This window comes from Pelodiscus sinensis, chromosome 14 (assembly GCF_049634645.1).
Source record: "Pelodiscus sinensis isolate JC-2024 chromosome 14, ASM4963464v1, whole genome shotgun sequence".
NCBI classification, from domain to species: Eukaryota; Metazoa; Chordata; order Testudines; family Trionychidae; genus Pelodiscus; species Pelodiscus sinensis.
In genome coordinates this window covers 44325003-44350155 of record NC_134724.1, presented here as the reverse complement: position 1 = coordinate 44350155, position 25153 = coordinate 44325003, and the positions used below count along the sequence as shown (strand labels likewise).

Below are 25153 nucleotides of genomic sequence, written 5' to 3'. Positions count from 1 at the left end.
TGCATTTCCTCTTCTGCAAGAGGATCGCAGTATAGACAGCCTTTAGTGTGTAAGTGTAATTGAGACAAATAGATGTATATAGGCTTATATTAGTAAACTGAAGAAAAATTCACATAGAGTTAAATGTTGGCTGAAAATCATTGTAGCAAGGTAATAGAAAAACACAGTCCTAGCTCTGGTTTGTTGTGTTGTGTTGTGTTGTGTTTTGTTTTGTTTTTTAACAAAGAAATCAAAATGAGGATAATGAGTACAATTCTGCACTTCTTACATGGATAATCCTCCCATTGAGCTGCATGGGAACATTGCAGTTTTAAGGTCATTTATATCAGAATTTAAAGATGACAAATTAAAATGTTGACTGGAGTTAAGTAGGTTCAATAAAACACATTTTAAAGCATCTTAAAAGCAGAATAGATACTATAGAAATAGCTAGTGCCTTTTAAAACCTCAAGATAAAGGGAAGAAATAATTTAAAGAGACAAAAAAACTTTGTGAAAATTAAAATTTGAGGATGCTAAATGTGTGTGGTATGTTTTTAAAGTGGGTTTTCAAAACAAATAGAACTTGAAACAAAAAAGAGAAAGCAAAACTTTTTCAGAGTAAAAGAAAATTTAAAGAGAGGTCAGGGTATAAGAAACTCTCTCTCACAGACACTTACATGCAAAGTATTGTACGACATTCACCTTCCTGTCATTTTCCATTCTTTCCTGTCTTTTTTTTTCATAATATCTCTCTGTTCTAATCATCTTCCTAGTTATTTCAACGTGATTTTATTTCTCATTATGATTTCTCACAATATTTTCTGCATCTGTATCATACACACACACACACCATGCTTTTCATGCTTATTTCCTCGTGTGATTTAATCTGGGTCTGCAAAATACAGTAACTATCTTCTGCCTCCTAAGAACAATCTTTCTCAAAAAGACCTTAAAGATACAGCTATTTTTTTATTTATCTTACTTTTCTACAACATTTTTATATCTCAATTAGTCTCATTTTTGTAGCTTCTGCTAGTCAGCAGAAGTCATTCTGCCTCAAGCTGCATCCAGATTCTCTGATGGCTTGTGTATTTCAATTAGCAGAACATGGTTGTCACTCATTGGTGCCCTTTTTGTGTTGAAGACAAATATAGTGATGGTTGGAAAGAAGGTGTGGCTTTGATTACTAAGCCTTTCTATGGTTTTTTACTTTTTTTTCAGATTAAATTTGACAGTGATGGTGTCTGTGTTTGCTGTGAAATGCCACACCAAACATCGGGCTGCAGCAACCTTGGAGAAACGCTGAAATTGAACCCACTGCAGGAGTGTAATGTTGTGAGGCTGACCCTAAAGGTGAGGTGTAAGAGGGGTTATCATTGCATTAGAGTTTAACACAGCAAGTGCATTCTGATAAAGGCATATAGTGGAAGTGAGCAGTTTTTCAGCTTCTTACTTGTTTATAACGAAGGGCACGTCTACACAGCAGGGTTAAAGTCGAATTAAGCTATGCAACTTCAACTACGTCAATTGCGAAGCTGAAGTCAAAATAGCTGAATTCAGCTTTTGGCACTGTCTACAGAGCAGGAAGTTGAAGGAAGAATGCTCTTCATTCAACTTCCCTTACTGCTCGTGAAATGAGGGTTACCATGAGTTGGAGTAAGAAGTCTTCCAGCTTGCCATTATTTTGAAATAATGGCTTGCATTGTAGACACACTCTTTGTTATTTTGGTAGAATGTCAATTATTCCAAAATAACGCTGCTGTGTAGACATAGCCAAAGAGGCATAGCAGAAAATGAGAACTTGATCCTGCAATCATGAAATCACTGAAGTTACTCATGTGAGTAAAGTTATATGCGTACCTATTTGCAGGACTGGTGCCTACATTTCCTCAGCATAATCATTTTGTTAAGGGTTGATTATGCTCCTGGGTACTTCAATAAAAATCTTACTATAAATTGAGGGCTTATCATCATAATCTTGTTGGTGCCATTTTAATTTAAAAAATTTGAAATATTCCATTTGAGAGAGAATATTTTAGAAAAACAGCTTATCCAAAATGTTTCTGTAAAAATCCTTCCAGTGTGAATTCCATATTTTATTAGCTGTGCTATTTGGTTTTGAGAGCTCTATGTTCCCTGATTGTTCATATTAGAGAAAAATGTCTCACTAGGCACATGAAGAAATTGCAGCTAATCAGGAAAACAACTGACAAATGATAACGTACACCTTCTATAATTATGATTAGCAATGATTATGGATTGCTGCAACAGAAAACAGCTGTTGTATGTACTACAAGCTTTATTCTGCCTTTTGTTTGAAAATAAGCACTCTAGTTGAAATAGAACATGTGTAATGGCATGTAGGCTCTGTCTACACTGCCTTTTTCTTAAATTTTTCTGTCTTTACACTATCACCACTTCAGTCCCACTGGTGGTAGCAAAGGTGGGAGCACTAATGTAGAAATCTTTTCCAAAACTGACTAATCTTGTTCACAACAGCTATGTCTACTCTACCAGGTTATTTCAAAATAAGTTATTTCGAAATAATAACTCCCAGAATAACTACAGGTTGCATGACTAAAATCTGGGATTCTCTGGTCCAGCAACATCTGTGGCCCAGTATGACCACAGATGTTCCAGGATCAGAAAGTCTCAGCGTGCTGCAGTGGGACGGGGCCCAGGAGCTGGTGTGCAACCTAGCTGGGCTGGGAGGGTGCTGGGGGGACGGGCATCAGCAGGGGGCCTAAAATGACCTTCCATGGTCCAGAAAAATCCCATCTGGGACCAGTCAGGTCCTGAGAGTGCCAGACCAGGAAGATCCAACAAGCTTATTCCTCTTGACAAGCAGGAATTGTTATTTCAAAAAAACCAAGCCCGTTATTTTGAAATAACAGGGTTGGTAGTGTGGACATTCGTCTTGTTATTTTGAAATAAGGAGAGTTGTCCAACAAGTCTAGAGAGCATAATAGGAAAAATGTCAAGGACTGACAAAACCTTGTTCTCATTGAAATGTGTGTGTAAGGCTATGGGATTCAATGGACCTTTGATATGTATGTCCAGTGTTTAGTTATTACGTATGTTGATGACTTTGGGCTGCTTTTATGTGTTTTTTTCCAAACCACGTCTCATTTTTTATGTCAATCCAGAATAAACTATCCAGCCATTTCAACTGTGAATATAGTATAAAGCAAAAAATATCTATGATTAGACATACTTGAGGAATAAACAGTTCTGCTGTGGGCAATAGCTGGAAAAACAGGATTCCTGGCAGCTAAAGTTCTAAACTGACATGACAAAACCTGTGGTGGATACATTTTTGAGCCCTGTAGTTTCTGAGGAAAATTATTTATCTTAGTGAAAAAATACCTTTTCAATATTGTCAGCCTTACAGAACCAGTTGCTTTCTTTTTGATTCGCTTATAATTAACAAAATTAATTACATGTCTTTTTTGCAACTCGGTTGTCATCAAAATATGCTCTTAATTACTCATGTGCAATCCCAGTGAAAGTATTAAGGTTGAATTATTACAAACAAAGGCATAATTTGAATACAGTGGGGTTGCACGGATGTAATGGAGGACAGCATGTGGCTTGCAGAGTCTTTGTTATTGGTAATAGTGCACAAGCCAAAAAGAGCACAAATTAAATTATTAAGCGGGGTCTGGAAAGTGGCAGTTTGAAAAAAGTCTTAGTTTGTAACCTGAGCACATTTTGACATGGAAGTTGAGACAGAATATATATGGAACCCCATGATGCTGTTTATACAATGTCATATTTCAGAGAAGAGCCACCCTATAAAACAAAACTGTAATGTATGACTCTAAGACCCCTTATACCAGTGTTTCTTAAACTTTTTAAGACCAAGGAACACTAAACAATTTTTTGTTTATGAGGAACACCAAGGATTTTTTGTTGAGAAAAAAAAAGTTCTCCTGCCCCTTTAAGGGTGGCCATTTTGAACTCTGTTGTTTTCTGTAGCACACCTCCAACTGCCTTATACAAACACTGCCTTAGACAAACCATGTTAAATTCAAAGCGAAGTTTTCTCTACAACATACTTTCAGCAGTCTTCCTGACTGCATTTTTTCAGGAAGAACGGCTCTTGCGCAAAAACCTCTTACACAAAAACAGCTCCTAATGAATTATGCAAACGAAGTGCAGCAATACGCTAATCTGCACTTCATTTGCATAGGCTTTTGCAGAAGAGGGAAGCTGTGTAGATGTAGCCTAAGGCACTAATGTTCTGGATCCAAAAGAGATAAAAGATCACCTAAAGCTTAGGGACAAAGACGGCAAGCAACATCCCATTCCTCGGCGGATTTATCTACTTCAAGAGTAAAACTGGTTGGTTCAGGAGACAGCACTAACAAGAACCAATCCAAGACTATGGAACAAACTCCCGTAAGAGCTGAGAACCGATGTTACCCTCATTGTAATTTGTACTAACTGAATGGCACACATGGGGCTTGCCTTCACTAATGAAAGTTCACAAATTAATAGATATACATTTTAGTTCACATGCAGATTTTGCTCCTTGGGCAAGAAAAATGGATAGAACAGCTTGTGAAAGACATAAATCACATCATTCAGGCTACATCTACACTGCACATTTATTTCGGATTAAGCTATTCTGGAATAGTTATTCTGAAATAGCTTATTTCAAAATAGCATGTCTATACTGCAGGGAAGCCTCAAAATTAGTCTGAGGCAGGTTTCTCTAATGTAGACATGCTATTTCGATTTAAAGCCCCAGGAGGCACCGGGGAGGAATAAGTTAGAATGGTCCCGGGGAGGGGCTATTTTGAAATAGCAGAAGTGGGGCGTCTACACAACCCCTATTCCAAAATTAGTATTTTGGAATAGGCATTATTCTTTGTGGAATGAGGTTTACAGAAGTCAGAATAAGCCTCCCATTATTTTGAAATTATTTCAAAATAACGGAATTGCTGGGTAGACGCTTGCATAGTTATTTCGGAATAATGGCCATTATTCCAAAATTACTTTGCTATGTAGATGCACCCTTAATGTGCTACTGGAAAGTGCTCAAATACCATTCTGAAGGGCAATGTAGGAGCCTGAAAGGAATAGAATAAAGGGAAGTATTATATGAAAGGAGCATGAGGAGACAAATTCCAGTAAAAAGAAGATGAAAATCAAACAATATTGAATTCCGGCAACTGGAAGAAATATACTGCAGCCTAATTTTGACCTTTTGTGATATTAGCTTTATGATAGGCAGGCTTGTATTGTACCATGCTACAGAAAAAGCAATGCAAGCTTTCTGAATAAAAACATTTATACATGAAACATAATCTTGCCACAGAGGAATAAACAGACTAATCAACATAAGAAAATAGTCTTTACTGTGGTTAGAAAATCATATTCAGAATATTGAATTTATGCTCTCTCTGACATTGCAGCAACCTGTTAAATTACATTTGATAGGATTGTGCTATGCCTAAGAATATTGGGGCTATATGGCCGCAACTTTTCACCTTGGGACAAGTTGTATGTGTGTGCAAATCACAGAATCATTACATAATTCAGCACTATTGATTGCCTCTGCTTAAGAAATTTCCTGGTTGGAAGAGGCAGATATATGTCAGGAGTAAGTTGAACTGTGAAAGCCATTGATGGATGTTTACTGTGTCACCCCGTACTATCCTTGATTCTAATCACTGTTTTTAGACCAAAAGGAAAAACTGTGTAGCACTTTAAAGACTAACAAGATGGTTTAATAGGTAATGAGCTTTTGTGGGCCAGACCCACTTCCTCAGATCATATTCTGGAAGAGAAGAGAATCTGAGTAAGTGGGTCTGGCCCATGAAAGCTCATCACCTATTAAACTATCTTGTTAGTCTTTCCAGTGCTACATAGTTTTTTCTTTTGTTTTAGCAAGATTAGACTAACACAGCTACCTCTCTATTACTGTTTTTAGACCAGCACTTTGATGAGCAACTACCCAGAGTCAAACAATATTTTGTTCCTACAAAGATCCTAATAATGTACAGGGCCATGACAAATAAAAACAAATACTGGTACTGTAAAAAGTTTGTGTGAGAATGAGGGAATGAATTTCCATTTCTGTGTTTGTATATGTGTACATAATAAGAAAGATAAATTGTGTTCAGTATGCAAATGACACCTAGCTTAGCTCTCTGTCTCTGTGGGCATGTCTACACAGCAGGACTTAAGCCGAATCAAGCTATGTAACTTGAGCTATATCAAATGCATACCTTAAATCAAAATAGCTTATTTCGGCTTTTGGTGCTGTCTACACAGCTGGAAGTCTGAGAGAGCACTCTTCCTCTGACTTCCCTTACTCCTCGTAAAATGAGGGTTACAGGAGTTGGAGTAAGAAGCCCTCCAGGTCAATATTATTTTAACCATATGTCGATATAGCTGCTTGCTGTGTAGACGTGGACTATGTTATTTCGGAATAATATCAGTTATTCTGAAATAACGCTGCTTTGTAGACATAGCCTCTCTCGCTTTCTCTCTCTCTCTCTCTCTCTCTCATATCTAGCTGCATGAGTACAAGAGAGTATTTTTCCCAATGCCTTGGTAAGATAGGGGCTCGGATGACAGCAAGCTGTTTGAGACTCATTCTGGACAAGCAGGGGTGATTATGATGTATTGCAGAAAGCAACCAGTGGATTTGGCTGCGGTTATATTAGCCACTCCCATGTGTTACATTCTTAGCTGCTTCTCAAGAATCAAATAGCAGTAGTGACCAGGTTGAGTTCTCCTGATCTGAATCTGGGAAAGAAGCAAGAAGCTGCATCCTTTCTTCTTACATGCCTTTGTCATCTCTGGATTAATATGTAAAAGAATTATTTTTCTGTGACATGTGCAGGTTCATTCAAGGTTAACGTGAAATGTCAGCATGAAAGGTTTGCAAGCTGAGTTGTGAGTATGTAATGTGGTGTTAGGTTTTATTATAAATGTTTCATGTCACTCCAGCTATTATATTTATATCTGGGCATTTTCTGATGTGCCACAAATCATTTTAGAATAGTACAGTCCTGAAGAATAGATCAAGGAGCTACTTCTAGGGAATACGTTTGCAAAATAGTGTGGAATGATTTTGCTACACAGTTCCCAGTTATTCTAATGAGGGTAGCAGGGATAAATGTCTGCAGTACCATTCTGAAAATATTTTGTTCCTACAAAATATTTCCCGTCCATAGCCCAGACTTTGTAGAGAAGCCCATAACCAAGTAGTGGTTAGCTAGTAAGTTCAGAGTAAAAGCAGAAAGTTGATGAATACTAATAGTAGCTTTCCAGTACAGATGAGTCTGTTTTGAAGATAGATATGTGGAATGAGACTGCATTCCTTGTCAGCGCTTTGAAAGAGGTTTGAGAACAAAAAGTCCTTAGCATTTAATAGAAAATGACAGCCCTTATATAGGTTTTTTGAATGATCATATTAAATTACATCCCTGCTATAGAATTTTACAGAATTGTTTGAAAATCCTGTATAAAAGATATCATTCTCTATTAATTTCTATATCAGCCTTCTGGTTTCATGTCTATTATGGAAGGATAGATGTGAATCGCTCTAATAGAGAGGTGAGGAGCATAAATAAGAATGTCAGCTTGAATTTCCATTGTATTGCTCAATCTAAACATGCTTGTACACAGAAAGAAAACATCCAAGGCTGACTTTCAAAAAAAAAATATTTTGCAGAAGATGATTTTGGATAACCTTTGGAAGAAGAGGCCAAATTTATGCAAAAGTTTTAACAATACTGGTGGCTACAATTTCCAGTTAAGGTCTTGACAGCATCCTGTTTAGACCTATGTAATGGCTGTATTGCCTTTCTTTTCCAAAACAGCCTTCATTTTTATTTATGAATCATCATTATTTTCTTGATAATGTCACTGTGAAGGGTTGTATCATACAGGTCCCCTTGCTGCTGTTATCCAGTGTACTGATCATACCACTGAGCCTGCATTCTGGGGCAGTCCACCATCCTGTCTTTCTGGGCCAGGTACTCTGGTCTTCCCCCAGCAAAAGCACAGAATTGTGGTAACAGTCCCTCTGCCAGGCAACACAGACACTGAACCAGCTCATCTCTGGGAGGGCTCAGTTTTAGGAACTTGACAGCGTCCAGGAACTCAAAAAGGCCCAGAATCCCAAATGAATGTGTTTTACTCTATATAAAAGTTTTACGCAGAGAAAGCTTATAGAATTCACCTTCTTCATCAATGAAAGAGAGATATGCGCAGCTGTGGCTCCCTCCCCCACTCCCACCCCAGATAACAGTTATTTACACTAGGTTTTATAATAAGTGTTTTATTAAATATTAAAAAGTAAGATTTAAGTGATTACAATTGAAAACAGATGGATCAAAGCAATTTACTAATGTAAAATAAAACACATGCACTAATCCTAGTACACTAAGAGAGAGCATTACAGACCATAATGCTTGCCCTAGTCCTTATTCCATGTAAAATCCTTCGAGACAGAGATGACTTTTTCTCTGGCTTGGGCCTAACAGCTTCTCAAATCCTTAAGAGTTCTTTGTTTTCAGCTTTTTTCATGTGTATCCTCTTACGAAGGGGAGACGGTTTCAAAAGCAAGCAGAAGATGATCGTTGATTGCTTTGCATTCCTTAAGTAGAATTTGCCCAAGATAAGAATCTTTTGTTAAACTCTCTCCAGCACCATGGAAAAATATCAGATTCAAGATGGCTTACAGCCCTTGGTGACATGGTCACATGCCTTTGTAGGATCAATCACTGTTTGGGCTTACAGAAAAAACAAAAGCCATTCACAGATCACTTTCTTGAACACTGGGCCATTAAACCCCTTAACTACCACTAATGGCTTTCACTAGAAATTCTAGGTTAATAAGTAGTTTTATACTTCATATTTTTAACTTCACATACAAGAATGATACATGTACACAACTAAAATATACTCTTTCAGGGGATCATGGGCTCTTGAATGATAGGTTACTTTATTTGTTTTGCATAAAGTATATTTGAGTTATGCAAACATATTCAGAAACATATTTTTATAATATGCATCAGGGCATAGTGTTACAGTTACATCTATTCCTTCTCTGATATCTTCCCTCTATATCCGTGGTCACCAACCAGTAGATCGCGATCTACCGGTAGATCTCAGGGGCTCCAAGAGTAGCTCTTGAGCCCTCTCTGAACTGCGCACCTGTGCAGTGCATTTACATTAGATTTCCTTATGTAATGTAGGCGGGGCTTCAAGGAAGGGGCGGGGCAGTAGATCTTCGCCTGTTCTGAGACTTAAAAAGTGATCTTGGGTGTAAAAAGGTTGGAGACCACTGCTCTATACCATATGCCTTCAGCTATATACTGGATTTTTTTTTTCATTTTGTACCATGCAGTCATGGATTTTGAAGATTGATATTTATGTTGCATGAGACAGATGGTCAGTGTGTTTTTGTCTCCATGACTTCAGTGCTTATTTTTTAAATAAGCATGTAACACGATGATTAGAACATGTATTTTCTGTTTCAATTTACATGCAAGAATCTTATCTGTGCTTTGAAATATGTATTAGAATTTGTTTTATTCTTCTGCTATAAGTTCACAGATCATGGCTATAATGTGACATTCCACTGGATTATGTTACAAACTACCAGATCTGCTAAATAACTGTGGGTCTACTAAAAGGCATTACATCTTTGTTGTGGTAGAGTACTATCTGCACATAAAGCAGCAGCTTAAATGTTCATTTTAATAGGCAGGTGAAAGTCATATCTTGAGAATTTTGTTCCAATTTTTGTGTCTGCCTGTACAGTGGAATATGATGCTGTGAAGCCTAAGGCAGTGCTCCGATGTACAAGGAAAGAAGTATTTCCAAAGATACATTTTGGCACGTTAAATGCAGACTTAATTTTGTGTTGTTTGAACTATAACTTTTCACTTTACAAAATGAATCTGTAATGATTTTTTTCATCTACTCCATTTTCCGTTTTCAGTGCTTCTTTGGAAATACGGTCATGATGGCCGTTTGGGATGCAATGTTACTTCATCTTCCTCGACATCTGACAAACATACCTTTGTTGTTATTCAGAATTAACTAGCCATACTAAAGCATAACAAAGATTAAAAAGCTGATCAGTAGAGTTTTATAGTATGGATTTTCAAACTGCTTATTTATGTCTGTTTCAAGTGTCCAAAAATCAATTGTATGAAAATCTTTAATTATATTCTCTAGTTTGGATTTTTTTTAAATTAGATTATCCAGTGAAATCATGAAGTACAGTTATAATGGTGTATTGTGTGGTTTGGTAAGTTTTAAAACAAGTGGAGGTCTTCCTTTGAGTAGCGGCTGTTACCAATTTTAGATCCAAAACTTCTTATATTAAACAAGATAAATTATTTTATTAAATTTTGCAATATGTCTGTATCTGTAGTGTTAAATGCTTAGAAATTGCCCACGTCTGAATTTTTTCCAAACAGTAATAGTTTGTAAATTACAAAAGCACCTCCTGTGATCTGTTTTACCTTGGTCTTCTCCTGACTCTCTATTTGCTCTTTCATCATCTCCTGTAGGAGTTATTTCTCATGCACTGGGTTTATCAGCTGTTATCAGTTTTGCTTTGGCTACTGTTATATTTACACTTTAAATACTCACTGAATTGTCATTAACTCAATGGACAAGGTGATAATTTACCATGTAATTAACACGATGGGCCATATTTTGCTCTGTTTATGCCACTGTAAATCTGGAATAATGCCACTGATATCAATCGCACTTTAGAGCCATGTAAATGGGAGCTAAAGTTGGCCCATTATGTCAATAATATTGTAAATAGTTACCTTGTCTGTAGTGGTAAGCAAAAAATAAAACTAACTATGCAAAACTTTTTTATCTTTTCCACTTTAGTGATTTGTATTTGTTTTGCAACTGAATTTTTTATTACAAATCTGCTTGTATCCCTCTCCCTTTTAATGGCATTAGAGTCTGTTGTCCCATTGCATTTTTGGAAGAAGGCAGCACTTCTAATTCTGCGGGCTCCTTTATTCCTTCATTTGGAGTTAGATGTCAGTCATAAACTGGGTCTCAATTCAGCATTGATATAGACAATAGTCCAGAATTTATGGGGACCCATTTATCTAATTTCTTTGACTCTTACCGTTAGAGCAACTGAGCTTATAATCTAAGTTAAAAACAATGCCGCCCTTGCATTCACGTGTAAAAGAGGTATATAGAGAGTAATTTCATGGGTGAAAAAGCTTTACTGCTCATTATTTCTTTTCAGGTTATTGTGACATAAGAAATGAAACATCGTAATTGAAGTCGATCAAGGGTAAAAGATTGTCTTTACAGCTCTGCAAAAATGGGGATGCTTTTAGAGTTTGATCAGTATTGATGGATTATCCCGTTGTGTTCAGGTTTATTGATTACAGCCATGTGTTTACACATCTGCAAAATTATTTTATTCCTTTCCCTATTTGTTGACTGTACTTCCAAAAGTACATGGGAATTAAGAGCCCAAGCTATTAACCTTTTATTTCTCCACAGGAAACCAGTCTGCTGTGCAAGCAAACCAGAAGCCTATTGTAGAGTTCAGTAGAGAGTTATCAATTCAGTAATAGTGTGTTTAGGCCAGAATCTTTGGGTTAGGTTTTGTTTTGTCCTTCAATTTTTTAAACTAGTGTTAACAACACAAATAAAGTACTTTTCTTCCTAAGAATTATAATATTTTAAAATCAAGAGAATAAGAATTGCAAAAATGAAATCATAGGCCCAATTTTGGCCTCTGTTATTTCTGGAGTAAAATAATCCTGGGTAGACTGAGATATTATTTCTCAATTCTATGCATGCAATACGGTTTGGCAGCTTTCCATACAATGTTTAACAGAAAGAATAAGTATGTTACAGTGAAAGTGATGCATTTGTAATGACATATTTGTGTTCTGAATGTTAAATTTCCTGATTTGCTTTTCAGTCATATATTGTAGTTTAATTGATGGCATAATTTACATAGTGTGATATGACGAGATGGAGTAGGGTACATGCAGCAAATTCTACCTTTGAGTATGTAGAAAGGTTATGAATAATTTGGGTTTCTGTGCTTCCTCCTTTCCCCATTTTCCTTAATTTGTGACACTCTCATTTGACTTTTAAGGGATTAGGGAATACTGTGAATTGTTTTAGTAATAATGCACACAATAAAGAAAACTAACCTATTCTTTTCCCAAATAAAAGTGGCACTGAACTGTATTCGTTTGTAGGGTTTGTTTCCAAAGCCCTTTTTAGTCTAACTTCTTTCTCACACTAACATAGGTGCACAAAGGAGAAAGGCTCAAAGAATGCTCTTTTGTGGTAAGACCAAGCACATTCTCAGTCTCTTCAGCTGTTTACAGAGATGGTGGCATGATGTACCATACTAAATGATGGTGCATCATGCTGAATACTTGCTTCATACTTTATGTCTGGGGCACAATCCTTTAGGAACTCATCCTGTTGCACCACCTCTCATATAGGTTGGTTGTAAATTAATTTTTTCCCCATATTGATCCTAAAATAAGCTTGTTTTTCTGTCAGTGTTATACCCTTCATTGTAGTTGTGATCATCTACTGTTTCTTTCAGGAACTCAGTATATAGCAGAGAGAAACTTAATTATAATTTACTATTTACTCTAAGATGAAAGAAAGATTTTGGTATGAGACAATATTTTACAGCAAATTAGCATTCCAGTAATAGAATCATAGAATATTAGAGCTAGAAGGGACCTCAAGAGAGCATTGAGTCCAGTCCCCTGCCCTCACAGCAGGACCAAGCACCATCTAGATCATCCCAGATAGATGTCTGTCTAACCTGCTCTTAAATATCTCCAGTGATGGAGATTCTACAACCTCCATAGGCAACTTATTCCAGTGTTTAATCACCCTGATAGTTTGGAAGTTTTTCCTAATGTGCAACCTAAACCGCCCTTGCTGTAATTTAAGCCCATTGCTTCTTGTCCCATTATCAGAGGCCAAGGAAAGCAATTCCCCCCCCCCCTTCTCTATGACACCCTTTTAGATACCTGAAAACTGCTATCACGTCCCCTCTCAGGATAAGTCTACACTATAAGGGTTTCTTTCGGAAAAAGCTTTACAAATTGTGCTCCACAATTTGCGTAGATTTTTCTGACACTTTTCCGGAAGAGCTTTTTCCACCATTTGGCCCCGTCTAGATGGGGCCAAATGGTGGAAAAGCCTCCTCTTTCAGTGGAGTCCTTATCCCTCATAGAACAAGGTATACAGGGGTCCCTGAAAGACCGTGTTTGCTCTTCTGCAAAAAAAAGGGGAAGAGCAAACGCGTTCCTTGGACGCAGTGGAGTTTTTCCGGGATACCCCCGCAGTGTAGACATACCCTCAGTCTTTTCTTTTCCAAACTAAACAAGCCCAATTCCTTCAGCTTTCCATCATAGCTCATGTTGTCTAGACCTTTAATCATTTTGTTGCTCTTCTCCAATTTCTCCACATCTTTCTTGAAATGTGGTGCCCAGAACTGAACACAATACTCCCGTTGAGGTCTAATCAGTGCAGAGTAGAGCAGAAGAATGACTTCTCGTGTCTTGCTCACAGCACACCTGTTAATGCGTCCATCCCACAATCATGTTTGCTTTTTTTGCATCAGTGTTACACTGCTGAATCATATTTAGCTTGTGTTCCACTATGACCCCTAGATCCCTTTCTGCAGTACTCCTCCCTAGATAGTCACTTCCCATTCTGTATGTGTGAAAATGTTTGTTCCTTTCTAAGTAGAGTACTTTGCATTTGTCCTTATTAAACTTCATCCCATGTCTATTTATGATAAAATAGCGCCTAGTTATGATAAAAGGTGCCAATTACATTTTGAGGAGTGAGTCTTTCTGAATGCACTTCCTTAACTTTCAGTATTGTGTGATGATATAGGACCAGATTCTCCCATCATTTCCAACTTTGAATTGGGTGCATGTCATTTATTTTCTTTCTGTTGGATTCGGTGTTACCTCAGAATTTTTCTTTTGTCCCCACCATGTAACTGTATATGTTAGCAGCTGCTGTAAATTACTTCGCCAAATGATTTTTCTTCAGTTTAATTCTCTTGAGTAATATAGTAAACTTCCAATAATCCAGCACCTTTAGGAACCGGGGGTGCCGGATTATCAAATATGCTGGACTATTGGAAGGGGGGACTATGAGGGGTCTGGAGTGGAGTGGGGGGCATGCACCCCTAGGTGCTGCTGGACCAACCCGGCAGCACCCCAGCTGCTCTGCCCTGGGCTTCCCGCAGTAAGCCACTGGTCAGTTTCAGCAGCAGCTGAATCAGGGAAGCTGGGGGCAGAGCAGCTCCAATTGTCCAGCACTTCCGGGTTCCAGATGGTGCCGGACCATCAGGCATGCCGGATCATTGGATGCTGGACCACTGGCTTTTTACTGTAAATTGATCACTGTTTCCCCCAGCCCAGTTTAGAAATGATGTTGTTTTTCATTGGCCTAACAAAAACAAGTGTGACAAAATTATTTTAATGTTTTACTGCATATATTTTTCAGAATACAACTATTACATTACTGTTATGGGCATTTTCAAGAACACAATGCCTGCAAAAGAATGTTTTCTTAAATGAGGGGGCTGTGCCCTTGCTCGCTGTGCTCAGCAACCCCCTATCTGTCGGACTGCTTTTGCAGCCAGAGAGATTGATGATGTAATTCCGTCGCATGGCAGGAAAATCTTTTTTATGTAGAGAGAGATAACACTGGCTTAATAGCTGCCCTCAGCGTTGAGCATGGACAACCATATGGTGGGGCATGAAAGGAAAGCGAGAACATGGGGGCAGAGTTTCAATACAGGTTGAACCTCTCTTGTCTGTGACTCTGGTCTGGCAACATCCATGGCCCAGCAGGACCACAGATGTTGCTAAATCAGAGAGCCCCAGCCCTAGCCATTGAGAGGGGCTGGGAGCGGAGCTGGTCTGGTCAGTGGCAACCTGCAGGGCCAGTGGCATGGGGGACATAGCCTTGTGAGCAGCTGCTGCCCCTGCGCACAGGGCTGGGAAACCCCCAGGAACCCCTGCCACCACTGCACACGGGCTGGGGGCAGGGAGGGAATAGAGTCCCAGGTGGCAGCAGAGCCAGGCAGGTGAGCCAGAGGAGGTCAGGCCTCTAGATTCTTCTGGGGCAGCAGCCAGGAAGGGAGCCCCAGGACTTTGTGGATGCCTGACCTCCCCTAGTCTGGCAAATTCGGGACCGCTCCAGTCCTGAGGGTGCTGGACCAGGAGGTTCAACCTGTACTTGCAAAATTAGAAGTGAAAAATATACAAAGAAAATAAATGACTGTTTTTCATATTGTACTGGGGGCCTGTTTGAATACAATGATTCTCTGGCCACAGGAACTATCTGCAGACTTTTGGCTGCAGCCCATTCCCAAGTGAGTAAATTAGTTACTGCATCTATGTAATCACAGATCCACTGTCCCTGTCACTTGCAAGACCGCTACCCAAATCCATTGCACACAGACTGACACATTGGACCTTTACTACCAAGTGTGTAAGAAGGGGAAGATTTCTGCTTGGGTTCTCAATGTCTGGGTATCCTGTGTTAATTGTGACGTTGATACTGATTTGAAGAAGGTTTTTCACTTTTGGCTCAATGAAATAAATTAGTCAACCCGTCTCTCTCTCTCTCTCTCTCTCTCTCTCTCTCTCAAAATTATAATACTTTCCTTGGATACTATTTCTATCCTTTGTAGTCTTCTCTACTTTTCTCCTGATTGTTTTTGCTCTACAGTACTCCACTGAATGTTAATGTTGGAGATATGGGAACAGTGTATATTCCCTACAATAACATAGGTCAGTCATAATTGTTGACATTCTTAAACAATTCTGTCCATCTGCTATATACTGTTGGGGCAAGCAGGTCTCGTTCTACATCACTATTTACTAGATCTATTTGCACAGAGAAAAACATTTTATTTTTTAGGAATTTTGTAAATTTAGGAAGTTTGGTTTGGGAGTATTTAAGTGCCATGAATCATCAAATAAACTTTATAGTCTCTTTTCTGCCCTAATCTTTGATTTTCTCTATGATCTCTTTCTTTCTCCTACATATCTTTTTGGGTTCTTGAATGCAGTTTCAGGTGTTGAGGCCCATCTTCTTAGATTGTGCCATCAAACTTTACACCTACATTTTGGTTCCTTGTGATGGAGTGTTCACCCCCAAACTAGCCTGGAAGAAGGTAATGAGTCTGAGAAGGAGCCAATTAACTGGATAAACCTCTGCTAAAGGAAATTATGTTGACTATGGCTATGTCTGTGCTTACCAGAGTTCCACACTGCTGCAATTGATGAAGCAGGAGCCAATTTAGCAGGTCAAATGAAGGCAAGGGCACCATTTCGGGAGAGCAGGGGTCAGCAGCAGCCATGCATACTGGGACACGTCTTGCTTCTCTTCCATTCTCCTGACTATCAGGGAGTGAGGGGAAAGTACTTGGATTCCGTGATTTACTCCTCTGTCCTCTCCCTTCACCAGCCAGGAGCGAGGGGCACACATGGAATCCAAGTAGTTTCCCCTCGCTCCCTGATAGTCAGGGGAATGGGACGAAAGGCAAGCTGCATCCTGTTATGCACGGCTGCTGTTCCTCCTGCCCCTGCTTTCTCGAAAAGGCACACTTGAGTGAAGAATTGCTAAATCAACTGCAGAGTCCTCAGAGTGCTCTCAGCCAACTCCAGCACTCCCCTGGAACAAAATGAGTTAGGTAAGTCAATGGACAAGCGTCTGTCATCAGCAAAGCATGGTGTTGGCACCACAGTAAGTGGATCTAAGCTACATGAACTGCAGCTACATTATTCACATGCATCGTTGGTGTAGCCTTTTATTCTATTTAGAGTTAATCATACTTCCCTGGCATCCATCCTTTCTGGCAGCTATAGTCTCACATTGCCAAGGCTCTGCCCCGAAAGACCCGGGCAACACTGGGTAAATCATCAAGTAGAAATGGAACAAATTAAAACCAAAACCTGTGTGTCACCATCAGGATACAGTAACGGTATCAGCTCCAGACTGACTATGGCAAGAATGATGTTCACATTTAGTACACTTGCCATTCAAATAGTTTACAGATTGCACTTAAATCAGAATATATTATTGCAAAGATTCTATGAAGTAGTTTATAGCCTCAGCTTTGCATATTTTTTTTAAATTGGTCCCTAGTTTGTCTTTACTTGAGATATAGAAACTGCCATATCTTCTTTTAGAGAATCCGGTTCAGTGTTTATTTTGGATGTGTGACAATTCAGCAGATTCAAATGGGCTGCCTATAGATATATATATGTCCGCTGAAGATGATTAGGGCAGAAAAAGGGAGAAAACCTATCTTTAAAGGATGAGCTTTGGTGTATTTTGTATAAACTTAGCAGAGTTTTTTGAATATTTGTGTGAGAGAATAAGTTTTATTTTTCCATGGCTTCTTAGAGAAATGTAACCAAAAGAATAACATAGTGGCAAATTACAGTTATTTTCTACGATTATAGCTTACGCCTTTTACATTCATCCACTAAAGTCTAAAAGCAGTTGCTTCAAAGAAGTTGTAAACATGTTTTGAATGATCAACTAGCATGTAGAATGTCCAGAGGAGACATTTAGATCTCCTTACAGAGCCATGGTTTAGAATTCTAAAAGAATGCCACTGCAAAACATTAAGTTGTCAGTTTACTAGAGAGAACTTGTTATTGCGTGATTGGATTTGGATTAACTGTTGGCAGCACTTGACAGAACACAGCAACACAAAATGTAATTTCTGTGTGTTTAAATTGTCAGGACACCCAAAAAGAACTTGAGGATTTCAAATAATAGCTTGCAGCACCTCTGATGTGAATCATTTAACCTTTCCAAGTAGCGGCCTAATTTTAGCTTCTTTTGTAGGTATCTGCTTGTGTGTCATCCACACAAAATTCTGTGCACAGGAACTGCTTGCAGCAGATGCTGACTTCACAACTTGGGCTGTCTGCCAGACTGTGTTTCCATAACTCTGGAAAATGTGTTGAAAAATGAAAGACACAGTAGTAGTAGTTTTTAGATGTGTTTTGTTCTGTTTGCATAGCCAATGGGACTTGTTTATGTGTTACATATCAGCTTCCAAAGCCTGACCTCTGATTGATTTTGATATTTGTAGGTTAGAGCCTCCTGTAGGCGGGCTGTATGGAGAGTTGGGTTCAGTGTCTCCAGAATGACAATCCATGCAACAATGAACAAACAAAACTCATGTTTAGTGAGAGTTAAGAGTGTGGCTGAATCTATCCCATCCACTTACACCCGTAAAAGCATAGAAATAAGAACTTAAAGGAGAAAGTTTGGGCATTCTATCAATAAGATATTCCATATGTGTTTCACTTACTGGTATTTGTTGGAAGTTGGAAATAATCTCTCTCTGTATATTTTAGAGATTTGTGCATCTGTCTATGAATCTGTTTGTTCAAGAACTCCTCCTAAATAGTAAGAGCTAGGACCACCAAATTTGGTAGGCAGCTACCTCTTCTTCTAACTCACAGCAAGGCCAGTGTTTGGTTGTGCCAAGAAAATGGGAAATGCTGGGATTGAGACTGTTTTCCATAACATGGAAAGGGAGGGGCACAGAGAGGAGGAATGCAATACTGTAAAAGCAATCGGACTTGATTATGCAAATGAAGCATGACATTTGTAAATCTGCACTTCATTTGCATTTTCGATTGCCTTCATTTACATTCCTCTTTTGAAAGAGGAATGTAGTCTAGACACACCCCAGAGAGTGGCCAACAGGGCTGGTGCTCTGCCAGCTTACCTGCCAACAGACTCGGTAAGTGTCCTTCCTACCCCAAATCCTATCCTCCTCCCATTGCTTTTGGCTGCAGCTCTGTGGGGAGAGGGTAGACCCCTGATGGCTGAGGGGAAGAGAGGGGCGAATAGGGACATTTTCTTCTGTGTAATCTCTCGAACAGTTTCCGCAAACTTTTTCTTAGTTTTTGCTGGTTACAGGTGATTTGTTTCAGTGTTTTGGATTTATCGTAACCACTTCATACATGCAACAGCTAACCCATATTCTCACTTTGACAGCGTTAATAAGCAGATTTTTGCCATCTGTTTGAAATAGTACTTGATGCAAATGACTTCTTTTTTATATTTTCCCCTGAGATCTGTATCCAGAATTTGATCTCCATCATTGAATGGTTCATCCTGTACTCTGGCTTTACAATATGCTTCATAGAAAGCCTGCTAGTAGAGACAACAGAGAGCTATTGGAGACACGAGTGCACAGACTTTCAGTAAGTGCACTGTTCAGTTAGCCAAAGATCACACTGTTATCTCAGGGTCACAATCTCCACACATCAATTTGCCACACCTTCGTATGTGCAATATCCCTTTTTTTAAAAAAATCAAGACAATACTTAACAAGATGGATGTATTCATTACTAACATGGTCTGGGAGAATCAGTTGATTAAAAATGATTATTCTCCTTAGAATTTGGTATTTGCTCCAGTTTCTTATTGATGAGTGATTAGGAACTTGGAGAGGTTTCCTGTACATGGAAACTATGCTATATAACTCGGGTCTTTTTAATAAAATTACCTTTTTCATATATGAATTCAAAATGAGACAAGACCCCAAGGAATATTTAGCTTTTGAAATTCTGGGGTAAATCTTGCAGGAGGGATAAACAGTGGGTTATCCAGCTTTCTCCCCCTCCCCCAATTCACCCCTTTTTCCATATAGAAAACATTTTCATCTAACTCATCTAATATAATTTTCAAAATTAGATGGATTATGGGGATTAGTTGCCCTGTGGATGTCTTTGCCTGAGGGTCACTGAATCTTTGAAGAATTATACTTAACGTTTGATCTTCCCCTGTGCAGCTTCTATACATATCTTCAACTGTGACGTTTTATAGGACCACACATCTGTGAAAGTAACATTTCTTACTCTTTTAAAGCAGTTCTGAATTCTTAGGGATATAGCAACAGCCTTATTTCAACAATTTACAAACTCATAAGTCTGTCTGGGAGTTTAATGGAGAAGCAAGCACAGGAAGGCTTCTGTGAGAAAGATATTCCTTGAGGTTAGCTGTTAATGGTAGAAAGGAACTGTAGGAAGCAGTCAAAATTTGGGAACCCAGTTAAAGGATTATTCATAAAAATAAATATCCTGCTCCTTTCTCTGTAGATGAATGTAGCCCTTGGGCAAAAGGATGAGTGTATAAGGAAGTGGTAAGATCTGAGAGGACTGTAGAGTATGTATATCACTTCTGTGATGTGGGATTCAGTTCTGTGGACTCCATGTGTGACCACATCCAAGGGGGCTAGTAATCCATCCACGGGAGGAGGGACACACTTAAGTCCCTGGAAGCTACTGCTGGATAAACACACTGCATTTCAGAGAACAATAATTCAAACTGCCTATAGGCAAGCAGTTGACTCCCTTACTGACAATGAACAATCTCATCACAGTTATGCACTTAGTAATAACCAGTAAGGTTAAGATTTTATCATGGTTATTTTTAAAGACAAGTCAAAGCAACTTGATTTAGGCCCATCATACATTTTCCATACCCAGTTGAGGCCTCAGGCCAAAAAGTTTGCCCACACTGGCCTATGTTGTTTGTCCCTACATTTTAAAATCTGCTCATCATGTGCCCCGGTCAAGAAGCAAACTATAGTGAAAGCAACACCTAAAAAGGCCTTCACTTTAGGCCTTTTGTGGCTAAAAAGGAGCCCTTGGAAAGATGGACATTCTTGCTTTGTGCTATCATTTCTATTCTGAATATTTAATTTAACCCTGGCAAGCAATCTGAGCCATATTAAAGACTGCAAAAATGAGGCAAATCAGAGAGGTCTGTGGGAGTGGAGAATTTGAGAGTGCTATGTAGTTCCTTGCAGAAGCACTTGGCTACTTGGACTTGCCATTCCTTCAGTGGCCAGGACCTGGAGAACCTCCACAAGATAACAAGGCTATAGTTCTAAAGGAGTTAGATTTGAATAACAATGAAGCATTGGTTTCTGTGCTTATTTTGGAATTGTTAGAGAAGACACAGGCAACCCAGGAGTGCATGGGGTAACAGACTGCTTTATTGCTGATGCACATTTATCTTGCACATCCAGCAAATCAATCTGAGTGGCAATGATTTGGCACCAATTACACTCCTTTATTCGTTTTAGTATGTTAATTCACATGCGTATCACTACTTCTTCTAAACCCTTATTTAGCAAAGCTAACTCCCATACACTGAATATTAATAAGCAGGTGATGAATACAATTATACCTGCCCCTGTTTGTTGTTTTCTGGTTTTTAGTTGAATAAGCATTACATACTGTCTTAAGCAGCAGCCTTCAGGGAGGGGGAAAGAGCTCTAACCCTGAAAGTATTTTTACAGAGCAAGTGAGAAGTCAAAACAAGACACTGTTCAGTGTAACTATCTTTCTAGGCTTCAAGGACAAAGGGGAAAATATGTTTAAGGGGCAATGCCTGCTGTGGCTGGACCCCTGACCACTATCCCAGACCCTATTAATGTTTTACATATACCAACAGGAATGATAACTCCCACAATAACTATTTTGATATAGTGATAGAAATGTAGCCGTGTTAGTCTGGGGTAGTTGAAGCAAAATGCAGGACAATGTAGCACTTTAAAGACTAACCATCTTGTTAGTCTTTAAAGTGCTACATTGTCCTGCATTTTATTTTGATATAGTGCGTCCACACTACAAATGCCCATCAAAATACCACAGAATTATGTTGAAGTAGCGCGACCACACTGATTGGAGTCTCAATCGCATTTAAAAAAAACCAGAAGTGCCCCAGGCAGGGCATCAGGACAGCAGTCACTTCCTGTAGCTGCTTCCTGAGGCTAGCTGAGGCTCGTGCTCCCGTCTATAGCCGTGTCTCAGTTTGCTCTCCAATGCTAACCACCTTGAGGGACAGCCATCTGTGACACTCTCCCCTAGCATTGCCGCTCTGTGCCTTTTCACACCCTCTCCTCCCCTGCAGACTAAATAAACCAGACTTTTTGTTTGGGAATAATCAACTGTCTTTTTCTAAAATTTGGGGTAAATATGATGGGGGATGGGGGACTGGGAACAGAACATGGGAGGTGGGAGGAGGGGAAAGGAGGACCGGAGAGGAGGCCTCAGGGATGGGGCTGGCATCTGCCTTGGGTGGTCCCACTGCCTTGTGTGTGGTACCCTTGACAGCCACGGTCCAGAGGGGCAGGGGTGGGTTCAGGAGCAGATGTGGGGGAGGACTTGAGAAGGAGTCGGTGCAGAGAGGTGGCTGCTGGACCGCGCAGTCATGACAAGCAGGCAGTCAGTAGCAGCAGTGTATTCTGTGTACAAGCTCCAGGTATGCTGGGCAGCTCCTGCCAGATGGGGCGGCGCAGCTCCAAGTCATTGGCACACCTCCTGCCTCAAGACACCACTGCAGGGCACACAGGCAGGCAAAGTGTTCCCACTCCAGGGCCTTGTGGGGTCATACGCCGCAGCGGCTCTCGGGTTCAGGAGGATGGCACGGGAGGTGGTGGAGGCACCTCACTCACAGCTGCAAAAACCAGAGAGAAAGACAGTCATCTCAGGAGACACTGCGCATGAAGCCTCGCATCACGTCTGAGCCTGCACTGACAGGTCTCAGTGCAGACAATGGTGATGTGCTTTGAGCAAGGCCATCTGTGGCCTAGACAGCAGGCACTGTCCTGCTGGGGCACAGATGTCCCAGAGGAGACTTGCTATCCCCACGCAGCAGTAGCAAGCAGTCCTGGGAGGGTGCCGGCCAAGCCAAGAGCCTGCAGGCAGGAGGGCAGTGACAGGGCAGCTCGCCTTCACTCTGTGCCATGCACACACCAAGTCTGGCAGTGGTGGCATCCCACAGCGAGAGGACTTCTACCCCTGCCCGCTGGAGGAGAGGCGGGGGGGATGTTGGGGGAGGTGAGTGTGTGAGCATCAGATGCCATTTGCTGGGGAGGGTGCTACTGAGATCCCCTCCACTTCGTCCCCCTGGCAGTTTCCCATGCAGGGGCTCGGTATCCTCCACCTCTCTCAGGAGTGGATGCTGCCCTGAGAATGCAGGCATGAGCCTGTGCTGTCTGTGGCACTGATGTGTGTTTCCATGACCCCAGGCTCCGTAATGGTGGTTTCTGGTGGGAAGGTCTCTCCAGAAACCCTGTGAGCAGGAGCCAAAGGTTCCTTTGTGGCAGCCTCATGCAGCTGTCTGGACTGGCGCACGCAAACAGGCTGTTGTTCAATCCCCAGTCTGAGAAGGCCAAGTGAGGAGTGTGCAGCCCATAGCCACCTGTTGCGTCCCCCACCTGTGTCTAGGGAAAATAATGGAACTCACTTGATGGGCCTTCCCTGGCTTCATCCAAACCTTGGGTGACATCCTGTGATGAGGGGTACCGGTTCCAGGGACAGGGTGACCTCATGACTGGTGAGTATCATGTCCTGTTTGGCCTCATCTTCCTCCTCCATCTCCTCCTCCTTGTCCATAGCCCTACCCTCTGAGAGGCTCACAACAGGTGTTTCCAGGCAGCAGTCCATGATGAGAGTAGCGGGAAGGAATCAAACTCCTCTCCCAGGTTGCAGTACAGCTGCTCCTAAAAGCAGCAGGTCTGGGTTGCTGCTCCTGAGTGGGAACCGCGTTGGTATAGGCCTGCCTAAGTTCTTTGATTTTCATGTGCACCTGCTCCTGGGTGCACAAGTGGCCCTTCTGGCCGAGGCTTGCGGCCATCTGGCTGTAAATGGCCGCATTCCTGAGCCTGGTGCAGAGATCCTGGATGTCAGCTTTGTCTCCCCAGACCGCTGCAAGATCCAGGATCTCAACACCAGACCAGGAAGGGGGCCTCGTTTTCTGCCCCTGGGCAGGGGCTTGGGAGCTGGCTGCCAACTCGTTAGCAGCTCTGAGAGGCTTGGTGGGAGCACTGGAGTCACTCATGGCAGTACAGAGAGAAAGCCAGTCTCTGTCTGGACCTGCGTGGTGCCACAAGCAGTTTCCCCTGTGGCTGAAGCTTTAAGGGCTGAAGGAGAAGGGAAACTATAGAGTTTTGAGGGGTGTGGCCTGAGTGGCCACCAAGGCAGCTGTGAGAAGCCCAGGAGGCCAATTATTTTGAAATAACCACAGGTGCACCGTCCCACACACCCTATTTTGAAATAGCTATTCCAAAATAGGCATTATTCCTCATGAAATGAGGGTTTGTTATTCTGCAATAAGAAGGCTGCTATTTCGAAATAGTTTTGAAATAATGGCCTGGCTGTGTAGACGCTCACCTTGTTATATTGAAATAATGCTGTAGTGTAGACATGCCCTAAGATGCCAATAGCAGGAAGTTGAATCATCTAGATTATTACATAACTCAAAACAATAATTCCCAAAATCCCATTGGTTAAATAAAACATTGAAATAATCCTACATTAAATATTCCAGAAGTCTGAATCCCTAGTGCTTCTGAACTTGCATGCTTTTATAATGTTGGTCATCTGGCACCTTTCAGTTTAACCTAATCTGTGTTTTTCTGTAGGCCCTATGTTTCATTTCTTTTCTTTTGCCTAACATGAGCTAACCTGAAATTTGCTGAAAAGTTAACATGTCCCTCAGTGATGTTCATAAACATAGTGAAATATCTGGGAGAACAAGAATTATTTGGGGGCTTTCCTTTCCCCCTATTAATAGCAGTTTGGGTTTTATAGTATGCCTTTCTCTCTACCTGTTAAATAAAATAGTGTGCTCTCTGCTTGAGTAATGTATTGGGTAAATTGACTTAATTCCATTTTAGTTGAGCTGTATAAAAAACAGTATGTAAAATGCCACAAGAATACTGATAAACTATAAAGGAGTGCCTAGTTTTGTCTCTGCTATTTTGAATGTAATGGAAAGTGCTTTTTGCACAGTGTTGATGTGTGTGCTTTCAAAAGTAACACTGCTGAAGCTGTAGAAGTGCTTAAGTGAGATAATTATAACGACTGGAAAGAGAATTCTGAATAGGCAAACACAGCAGTGGGCCATGCAGTGTGCAACTGCATGGAACAAAACCAAACACTTCAGCTGAGAGAGAGGGAAACAAATATCTTCTTGTTTTGTCTGTAGAACTAATTCACTTCGTGAAGTATAAAGAAGCCTTTCCTTTATGACATGCATTATAATACTAAAGGTGGCTTGTGTTCTGTTTTTGTGGGGAGCTTTAAACAAGCAGT

General features: G+C 40.4%; 1 protein-coding gene across 2 annotated transcripts in view; it reads left to right on the top strand.

Moving 5' to 3' along the window:
- The window catches only part of ENTREP2 (endosomal transmembrane epsin interactor 2), a 354078-nt gene that overhangs the window by 253323 nt on the left and 75602 nt on the right, over positions 1-25153 (top strand). For both annotated transcript variants that reach the window (XM_075897722.1, XM_075897721.1), the window contains exon 4: positions 1203-1334. In XM_075897722.1, the coding sequence (XP_075753837.1) occupies positions 1203-1334 (132 nt within the window). The remainder of the gene's footprint in view (positions 1-1202; positions 1335-25153) is intronic.